At 42.7% G+C, this 10,415-nt stretch overlaps 1 protein-coding gene across 1 annotated transcript in view; it reads left to right on the top strand.

Annotated features, from left to right (window-relative positions):
- LOC133655273 (atrial natriuretic peptide receptor 1-like) overlaps nucleotides 1–9,829 on the top strand; it is an 87,272-nt gene extending 77,443 nt beyond the window's left edge. Inside the window, exons 13-21 of the mRNA XM_062055262.1 lie at nucleotides 1,631–1,793; nucleotides 1,867–2,022; nucleotides 2,104–2,272; nucleotides 2,464–2,610; nucleotides 2,708–2,831; nucleotides 2,908–2,976; nucleotides 6,225–6,399; nucleotides 8,163–8,261; nucleotides 8,324–9,829. Coding sequence (XP_061911246.1) covers nucleotides 1,631–1,793; nucleotides 1,867–2,022; nucleotides 2,104–2,272; nucleotides 2,464–2,610; nucleotides 2,708–2,831; nucleotides 2,908–2,976; nucleotides 6,225–6,399; nucleotides 8,163–8,261; nucleotides 8,324–8,469 — 1,248 coding nt within the window. The 3' untranslated portion in view covers nucleotides 8,470–9,829. The remainder of the gene's footprint in view (nucleotides 1–1,630; nucleotides 1,794–1,866; nucleotides 2,023–2,103; nucleotides 2,273–2,463; nucleotides 2,611–2,707; nucleotides 2,832–2,907; nucleotides 2,977–6,224; nucleotides 6,400–8,162; nucleotides 8,262–8,323) is intronic.
- The last annotated feature ends 586 nt before the right edge of the window (nucleotides 9,830–10,415 follow it).

Raw genomic sequence — 10,415 nt, 5'->3', positions numbered from 1 at the left:
GTATTTTGAGCGCCCCCATTTGAATTTTTTTCCACATTTTTGTATTTATGTGAAATGATTTTTATACTTTAAAAAAAAATCTAACTTGAATTTAATTTGATGCATATTTTGTACTAAAAAACAAATTCATGGGAAATAAATAGTTCAATGTATTTTTTGTGTACAAAATACCAACTTCAACATCATTTAAACAGAAATGTGCATAATTTCCCGACACATCACTAGCATCTTCACTCGGGTTTGGATTATTTGCCAACCCTAACTAACCATGCTCACCACAGGTTGCCCTGGAATTTTCCATCATATTCTTTGCAGCGACAGAGCAGGGACAGGCTTAAAATTAATTTGTGGCAGAAAAGTCATATGAAGCGCACAGGCATTCATTAATTGCCATTTTACATCAACAATTCTAATTATTTTCACATGGTCCTGAACCACAAGTGTCTCAAAGGGCTTCACAAACCACAAGGACATTCTCAGATCTGAACCCGCATCCGGGCAAGGGAAAACTAAAAAATAATCCCAGAGGGAGAGAAAGAAGAAACCTTGAGAAGGGATCGCAGATGTAGGGACCCTATTTGCCCTAATGCAAACACACTCGTATCTGCGTTTGTAGAAACCAGTTGGAGATGGGACAAGGTGTCTTTAATCCTCTTTCTTGTTTTTTTTGTGAACCAGGGGGTACGTCTCTTAGGGGCTTTTTAGTTTTACCAATATTGTGTGCAGATCATCATTAAGGTCGTCAGTGAGGTTATCGGTAAAGCCCACATAATTGGGGAACAGCGCCGCGACCGAGGGCAGTAACAACCATGCTGGTTGTTACCCCAGTATAACTGTGTGTGTGTGTCTGCAGGGCATGGTGTTCCTCCACAACAGCGTCATCGTCTCCCACGGGAAACTGAAGTCGTCCAACTCAGAGATGATGCCTCAGCATCCATAGTTTGCAACAAATGATTAGCCACTTTTGCAAAGGCCGTCTCAGTAGAGTGATTTGCCCTGAAACCCGACTGAAAAAGTTCAAAAAGATTGTTAGACACGAAGTATTCATTTAGCTGCAGTGCAACAATTTTTGTAGGATTTTGGAGATAAACGAGAGGTGCGACACCGGTCGGTCGTTCAGAAGGAGGTCAGGATGAATAACTGCCATTTTTGAATGCTAAGGGAACAGTACCGGAGGAAAGTGATACTTTCATAATATCTAGCACTCATGATCCTAATATTACAAACGGCTCCTTGATGAGTTTCCCAGGGAGTGGATCGAGTAGACAAGATGTTTGTTTTGTCCCGTTAACAAGTGGCAAGAGTCTTTCTCGCGTTACTTCCTCAAAACGAGAGAGATTATTCTGGAGAGCATTTGCCCTAATGCAAACACACTCGTATCTGCGTTTGTAGAACCCAGTTGGAGCTGGGACGTGGTGTCTTTAATTCCCTTTCTGGTTTCTTTTGTGAACCAGGGGCTACGTGTTTTAGGGGCTTTTTAGTTTTACCAATGTTCCAATCGTCAGTGAGGTTATCGGTAAAGCCCACATAATTGGGAAACGGCGCCGCGACCGAGGGCAGTAGCAACCATGCTGGTCGTTACCCCAGTAAAACTGTCGTTACCCCAGTAAAACTGTGTGTGTGTTTGCAGGGCATGGTTTTCCTCCACAACAGCGTCATCGTCTCCCACGGGAAACTGAAGTCGTCCAACTGTGTGGTGGACAAGCGCTTCGTGCTGAAGATCACAGACTACGGTCTGAGCAGTCTTCAGGCTGAGAGCCAGTCAGAAAAAGACGCTCATTCTTACTACGCTCGTGAGTTGATGACGGATCTCGCAAAGTAGGCGGTGCAGGACTAACGTGTCCGACTGTCTTTTTGACCCCGCAGAGAGGCTGTGGATGGCACCTGAACTTCTCCAGATGGACTCTCCGCCTCCTAAGGGGACTCAAAAGGGCGACGTCTACAGCTTTGGAATCATCCTCCAGGAGGTGGCGCTACGGCGAGGAGCGTTCTACCTGGAGGGCAACCCACTCAGTCCCAAAGGTGAGGACCAGATCCTCAAGTTAGTTCTGATCCAGTCAGTCCCAGCACGAAGACATTCATTGTTAACTTCCTGTGCTGCAGAGATTGTGGACCGTGTGGTGCTGGGTGAATGGCCGTGTCTCAGACCCACTGTGGACCCTCACAGTCACAGCCCAGAACTGGGTCAGCTGATGCAGCGCTGCTGGGCTGAGGAGCCCACCGAGAGGCCCGAATTCAACCACATCCAAATAATTCTACGCAAGCACAACAAGTAAACAAGCTCAGCAAGACGTTAGCCCTCCGTGGCACACCCTCCAACTGTGTGTGTGTGTGTGTGTGTGTGTGTGTGTGTGTGTGTGTGTGTGTGTGTGTGTGTGTGTGTGTGTGTGTGTGTGTGTGTGTGTGTGTGTGTGTGTGTGTGTGTGTGTGTGTGTGTGTGTGTGTGTGTGTGTGTGTGTGCAGGGAGTCCAGGACCAACATCCTGGACAACCTGTTGTCCCGAATGGAACAATATGCCAACAACTTGGAAGAGCTGGTGGAGGAACGAACACAAGCTTACCATGAGGAGAAACGCAAAGCCGAAGCGCTCCTCTACCAGATTCTACCACAGTCAGTACTGGGCTGCTAGCATTGTCACATATCACACAGCAGCACACACTCATGAGTTGTGTGTGTGTGTGTGTGCACGTTTGTGCGTTGAGTGCAGCTCGGTGGCGGAGCAGTTAAAACGAGGCGAGACAGTCCAGGCCGAATCCTTCGACTCGGTCACCATCTACTTCAGCGACATTGTGGGCTTCACCAGCATCTCTGCGGAGAGCACGCCCATGGAGGTGAGCCGTGAGCGGGTCCAGCTAACGCGCTAGCTCGATTCCCCGCGGGCTAACAAAAGATCTGGTGGCGTTACAGGTGGTGACGCTGCTCAACGACCTGTACACGTGTTTCGACGCCATCATAGACAACTTTGACGTTTACAAGGTAACGCAGAGCACAAAAACACAACGAGTGCACTAGCCAACGTACACTTGGTCCTTTGAGTGCGTAGCCTTCACACTGCGGGGTGCAGTGCAGCAAATTGCATTACACTGTCGGTACTCAGACGTTGTACTTTAAATAATTTACAGTAAGTTTACAAAGGGATCGCCAAACTTTTTCCACTGAAGGCGGCATACTTAGAAATCAAAGGGTGTATTATATTTTTTGTTTTCAAAGCAGACAGATGATTACCATGCCGATATGAGGAAAAATGACGTCACTGATAAATACCATTAAAAAAAACCAACTCAGATATTCGATTTAAAATGTAGCACAAAGTGCTTTACATTTAAAAGCATTTAAAAAAAACAAATAATTCCAGGCTCAGTCAGTTACCGTATTTCCTTGAATAGCCGCAGGGGCGCTAATTAATTTAAAACCTCTTCTCACTCCTGCGGTTACCAAAACCATGCGGAATGAGCAAGCATGCTCTAATTATTTTAAAACCTCTTCTCACTCCGGCGCATACCTTATCATGAAAAACACATTTAATAAAAAAAACGTTATTATGATCTTACCTTTACTTGTAGATGGGTCCATGTGCAGCTGCTTCTGATCAAAGGCAGTCTTTCTCATCTTTCTTCAATTTTAAAAGTCTCTGGAGATATTCCTTTAATTATTACCTCCTGCTTCGATTGAAAGTCCAGTTTAGAAAACGGTTTTATTTTAGATATGTAATCCTCCATGTTAAAAGTGCAAGCAAACAATTGCTGCATGCTTGCTGCTTGTTGTCTTCTTCTGCAGTACCTGTCTCCTGCAGTACTGGTAGTCGCAAGAAGGATCACTAGCGCCCTCTACCACCTGGAGGCGGGAGTCATTTAATGACTCATATTTGACCCGGCGGAAGTGCCAAGCATGCGCTAATTATTTTGCGAAACGAGTTTGACCCGGCTGTAATTCTAGGCAGGCGAATACTATATTCCCGGCGCCAATTCAAGGAAATACGGTATTCCCCGCCGCCAAACCCTCTCGATGACACACATAATAAAAGTCCTGTGCTGAGCACGGAGGAACCAGGTGAGAAAACACTATCTTAGGTAGCCAATGACAGCTACAACCGCAAAGACCCATGAGCTGCAGCCGCGGCACTTCGGAGCCCCTAGTGCAGAAGGCTCCCGCTGAGGAAACGCTGGAAAAAAACAAAAAAATAGGAGGATAACATAAAATGAATAAAATATATTAATTTGATGCAATAAAATTTGTAAAATGTATCAATATGACATAAATATGTAGTTTAAGAACTAGATGCAATTAAATAAATTGATGTGGCATTTAAAAGCTTATAAATACCAGATAAACAAGGAGTTAAAAAAATAATGAAATTATTAGAATATTAATTAAGCACCATGTTAAAAAAGGTATGTCTTCAGCTTGTTTTTAAAAATTTTTTTAACATCCTCTGCAGCCCTGAGGACCTCCGGCAGGCTGATCCATAAATGGAGGACGTAATATTGAAAAGAGGCCCCCCGTGGGTGTGAGCCCGGACGTTTGGAACAGCAAGGGTCCATATAATAAAAGCAACTGGGAGAGATAAGAAGGCCTAAGAGAACCATTAAGGCATTAAAAAAAACAGTAAAATAATCTTAAAATCGATCTGGAACACAAAGGGAGCTAACAGTGATTTTAAAACCTGTGTAATATGGGCACTAGAGTGATTTTAAAACCTTTGTAATATGGGCCCTCGAGTGATTTTAAAACCTTTGTAATATGGGCCCGCTTGCTGGTCCTCGTCAGCACACGAGTGGCTTGTCAGGTTCAAACACCGAGGACATCTATTAGACAAGACAAAAAGCAAAGGAAATCAAACAGAGACAGGATTCAATTTAGCTCAATGAGGAGAGCGCGTGCACTTGTACCCTCGTACAATGTCGTCCCGCCGCTCTGAGGAGGGAGTGCCACACCTCCTCATTTATTTTGGCATTTCCTGATTACATGGCTGCAGCTGTTTCTATGGGGAGGGGGTCATAAACAGCTGCCGCCCTCGGTCATAAACAGTTTAAAGAAAAGGTGCCTGGAGCGGTGTCAGGTTCTGCTGCTTCTCTGCTTTGTAGATCTCGGGTCATGACAAGGTCTTCCTGTGGCTGTCCATTTGATCAAAGAAACCGACACCTCCATGTCGCATCCCATCGCACACAATAGAGTTTTACAAGCCTTTTGCTTGCTAAGCTTTTGTCTTCTCGCAGGGTGAGCTGAAATCATGAGAACACAAAGTTGTGTGATAACTTATATACAATTATTCTGACAAGGCTGAGTTTCGGAGTACTTGTTGTGGTTTTGTACTTTTTTTAAGGAACACCAGAAAGCAAGGCATTGCAGTAATTAATACGATTGAAAATAAAAGCATGCATTAGCGTCTCCATGTTGGCCTGGGGTGGACACTGGCTTTTGAAGACTATTTAGTGGTGCGTTTAATGTGTGGGGTAAGCTCAGAGTCAAAAACTACACCCAAATGATCCACTTGCGAAGATTGATTAAAAGTAAGGGACTGTATTTTTGGTAAAGGTTTCTCTCTCTAGGCCCTCAGACCTAGAATTAAAACCTTAGGCTTGCCCTGGTTAAGGAAGTGTTTTGACATCCAAGATGTAATATCTAAACTACATTTAAAAAGTGCATCAATTGATCTTGTGAATGTACAGCTGTGTGTCATCAGCACAACTGTGGAAGTTGACTCCGTGTTTCCCGATGACACCGCCGAGAGGAAGCATGTACAAATTAAAAAGGAACAGGGCCTAAATCTGACCCTTGGGGAACACCACCACATCAAACCGTATCAACTAGCTTAAAGAGCAACATCACTACGACGGTGTTTTGAAATCGCTTTGAAAACCGCCTGCTGCTAAAGAAGCTGCCCGAAAGTGAGGCCGCAAAGAAAGGTGTTTAAATCTATAAATAATAGATATCAATAAGTTAATCGGTTATCAGTATCGTTCTTGAGAAGCAGGAAGTTATCTGTTAAGTGTTGAAAAAACAACAACAACAACATTGTGCCCCCCTAGTTACACTAACTTTCCCCTGTTCTTTACACCTATTTGCTCTTTGTTTACACTTGTATGCGTTTTTTTGCCGGCCGCTCTCTGGACACCCCCGGTACTGCACTCTCAATGGTTACACAGTGTACTTACTGACGTGTACTGATGCAAGTATGCCATTCGAGATGCGGCAGGAGTGTGTAACACAACTGGCGCCACCAGGTGGAGACCATCGGAGACGCGTACATGGTGGTCTCGGGGCTGCCGGTGAGGAACGGCAAGCTGCACGGCCGGGAGGTGGCGCGCATGGCCCTCGCCCTGCTGGACGCCGTCACCAGCTTCAAGATCCGCCATCGACCCGACGAGCAGCTTAAACTGAGGATCGGCGTCCACAGCGGTCAGACTTGCAAAACACACACACACGACAATCAAGTTTGACCTGTATCTCGTATTTAAACACAGTGTTACTGTTCAAACTGTGTGTATTGTTGCATGGCCAAAAATACTATATATACTGCTTCGGCCCGAGCACCCACGGACAATGACGAGCACCTACGTGGGATTGATGGCAACTTTCAATCTTTACATTCATTTTTGGAAAATCAATCCTGTTGTTGTTAATTTTACTGCGAGTTTGGCCCATTTTATATAACAAAAAAGTCACAAATCATTTAGTCTATAAATAACAAAGCCTAATCAAGATCTAATGTCACAATGATCTTGACTTTAAGCACACTGCACACAAGTGAGCCATACATGTCACACTAAGGGTGGCAATATGAACAATGCCAACACTGTCATAAACATGTGCCATATAGTGAAACTCCACTAAGCAACAACGACAAACACATTTTGGAAGAATATTTGCACCGCAACGTAAACACTACAGAAGAAATTCCCAGAATTCCCTGCAGCGTCAACTCTTCCGGGACGCTACAATACACGCGATTGGTGGATCTACACTTAACATCCACTGTAACGATACGACGTACAATAGCGTATCTAGTCGATACTACTATGATTACATCGATTTTTTAACATCACAAAATCTTTAGTTTTTTTAAATTTATATTATGTTTATAAAGTCAGGAAATATGTCCCTGGACACATGAGGACTTTGAATATGACCAATGTATGATCCTGTATCTACTTGGTATCGGATTGATACCCAAATTTGTGGTATCATCCAAAACTAATGTAAAGTTTCAAACAACAGAAGAATAAGTGATTATTACATTTTAACAGAAGTGTAGATAGAACATGTTAAAAGAGAAAGTAAGCAGATACTAACAGTAAATGAACAAGTAGATTAATAATTCATTTTCTACCACTTGTCCTGAATAATGTTGACAAAATAGTAGAATGATAAATGACACAATATGTTACTGCATATGTCAGCAGACTAATTAGGAGTCTAGTATGTTCACTATTTTATTTTAGGACAAAATTGCAATAAGAAACATGTTTAAAAACCTCTAAAGGCTTAGTGGCCACGTGTGTGGACAGCACCTTTTAGCTCTTATTTCCAAAATTGTGTACACTACTGAATTGGGGTCTTATGGCCGCTTATGTGGACTTACACTGCCATCTGGTGGTGTCAGAAGAGTATAACATACAATGGAATTTGGAAAAAAAGTGTAAAAATAAGAATTAGCATGTCACTAAACATGAAGTACACATGTGTTACTTATGGACTAAGTACATCATATCAAAATATGATTCTTAGTTTTTATTCTAATTAGGGTCCTATAAGCCCAAATAGCAAAGAGAAATAAAAAAAAGCATGTAAACAAACAGCTTGGGCCTTAAGAGGTAATGTACCCTAAGATTTGTTTGTTAAAATATAGCCAATAATGACATTTTTTGTGGTCGCCTTTATTTAGAAAAGTACCGAAATACTTTTGGTACCGGTACCAGTACCAAAATATTGGTACCGGGACAACACTAATACACACACACCGAGCGCCCACTGGCAGAGATGTAGATTGGCGCCTATGTGTACTTCTGCATGGTTTATAATGAATGCTTAGGCCTACTTCGCTACTTGGTCATTGTTGTGGCGCTTGGAGAGCCAAGTGTTTTCTTAGGTGTTACTTGGTTTGAGAAAAAGTCATAGATGATGCGGTTTTCAAAATAAGAGCCCTGCTTGTGTGTGTGTAGGTCCGGTGTGTGCGGGTGTGGTGGGCCTGAAGATGCCTCGTTACTGTCTGTTCGGTGACACGGTCAACACCTCGTCCAGGATGGAGTCCAGCGGAGAAGGTGAACACATGACGTTTGTGATGTTGCCACGTTGACCCACGCGTGTCTGTGTGTGCGCACAGCCTTGAAGATCCACGTGTCGGCCGCCACCTGCGCCGTCCTGCAGGAGTTCGGCTGCTTCCAGCTGGAGCTGAGAGGCGACTTGCAAGTCAAAGGCAAAGGGAAGATGACCACCTATTGGCTGCTGGGGGAGAGCAGCAGCCAATGAATGGAAGAGGGCGGGACCATGCCGTCATCACAAACATGAACGTTTGCATCCCCCCCGGCCCCCATCCAATCAGAGCGCGCCGTTTTCCCGATGAGAGCAGTGAGCAGCTACGTCCACTAGATGGGGGTGTTGTCACGTCTGCAGCAGCAACGCCCTGCCAGGTTCTAAGGTCAAACAAACAACGACGTCATCTCAACCACACACTTTTGAGTACACCGCGTCCTCTGAATGTTGTAGTACTGTCCCAATTACATGACTGTTGTACACGCATCCATCACGATATCTACCTTCTTCTGTCCACTACTGTACTTTCCATCGCTATGACAGACCACCTCAAAAACGGATTAGAAGTTTTCCCAAATTAAAACTATGAACGTTAACATATGAACGTCGCTCCTCTTCTACTTCTCAGACCACCTCCTCGATGACCCACGTTAAAATACAGCAGCGTAGCAGGCCTAAGTATTCATTAAAAACAAGGCAGAGGTTTTATTTAACAGGTATATGTAATATGTTTGGCCTCTGTAACATTACTCACAGTTTGAACAGTCACACTGTGTTTGAATATAGGGAAATAAAACACTGTACTTTATACAAGTGATTATTTGGCGTACCAATAGATCAGGGGTGTCAAACTCATTTTAGATCGGGGTTCCACATGGAGAAAAATCTACTCCCAAGTGGGCCGGACTGGTAAAATCACGGCACGATGACTTAAAAATAAAGACAACTTCAGATTGTTTTCTTTGTTTGAACATAGAACAAGCACATTCTGAAAATGTACAAATCATAATGTTGTTAGGGTTTTTTTACACTTACATGTTGGGGTTAATAGTATTCTACCTTTATTTGTCGTTATTTATACTTTCTGAATAAATTAGGTGATAATGTTCATCAGTCAACTCATTAGTGGTCATTTTCAATTTATCAAGATAAAAAAATATCAAAATCAAATTACAAGATGTTATTTATGTAGTTTGCTAATTTTCCTCAACTGGTGTACAAAGTGGTTTATTTTTTTAAACATATTTAGCATCATCTACAGAGAATTGCGACATCTAGTGGACACATTAAAAACAGCAGTTTCTTTCATTGAAAAATGTTGGCTCATTTTTATACTTAGCAAACTCATCCCGCGGGCCGGATAAAACCTGTTTGCGGGCCTGATCTGGCCCACGATCCGTACGTTTGACACCCCTGCACTAGATGGAGCCAACGTTTGTGTTGTAGGTTATTTGTAGACACTACATTCAGAGTTGAGTATAAATAAGGTGACGCATTCAGTGCAGATTAAAGCCATTTAAATCGTTTGATGATTCCACACTTGAAATGCACTACTTTTTACATTTTACCACACACATGAAGTATATTTGCACAAAGATACCAGCCTGAATTGTACTCTGTAACGGATGGGAAACAAAATCCGTGGTATCGCGCATCACTAATCGCCAAATGTTGCCCCTCAGCTGCCAGTATTTCAAATTAGTCCCTCTGCCATGGTGCCAAGATGGCGACAATTGAGGGCGCACTTGTGATGTGTGGATCGATACTGAAATATCGACACCGCCGATACCAGCTCTAATATCGATTCTCAAATTAAAATACCGATACTTTAACTTCAAGGGCCACATACTGGAATGTCAAAGTATGCGGGGGCCATGTTGATATTTTTTATTCAAAACATTGCCAAAACAGATAATATACATATTTAAAGATATAACTTATTATAGCTATATTATTATTAATAGTTAAAACATTTAAACTTTTTCTCATTACATCCCGATTTTTTTTTTCTTTTCTTACATTTTCTGCTGTTTTTTCCTCTGTAAGAATAATAATACGATTGTGTAACTGCATAACCTAGTGCCCGAATGAAACTATTAATGTTCAATTACTCATTTAACAGTGTTATTGTCATTTTTCAAATTAATTAATTAAGATATTTT

This window comes from Entelurus aequoreus, linkage group LG08 (assembly GCF_033978785.1).
Source record: "Entelurus aequoreus isolate RoL-2023_Sb linkage group LG08, RoL_Eaeq_v1.1, whole genome shotgun sequence".
Classification (NCBI taxonomy): domain Eukaryota; kingdom Metazoa; phylum Chordata; class Actinopteri; order Syngnathiformes; family Syngnathidae; genus Entelurus; species Entelurus aequoreus.
This window is presented reverse-complemented; position numbering and strand designations above follow the sequence as displayed.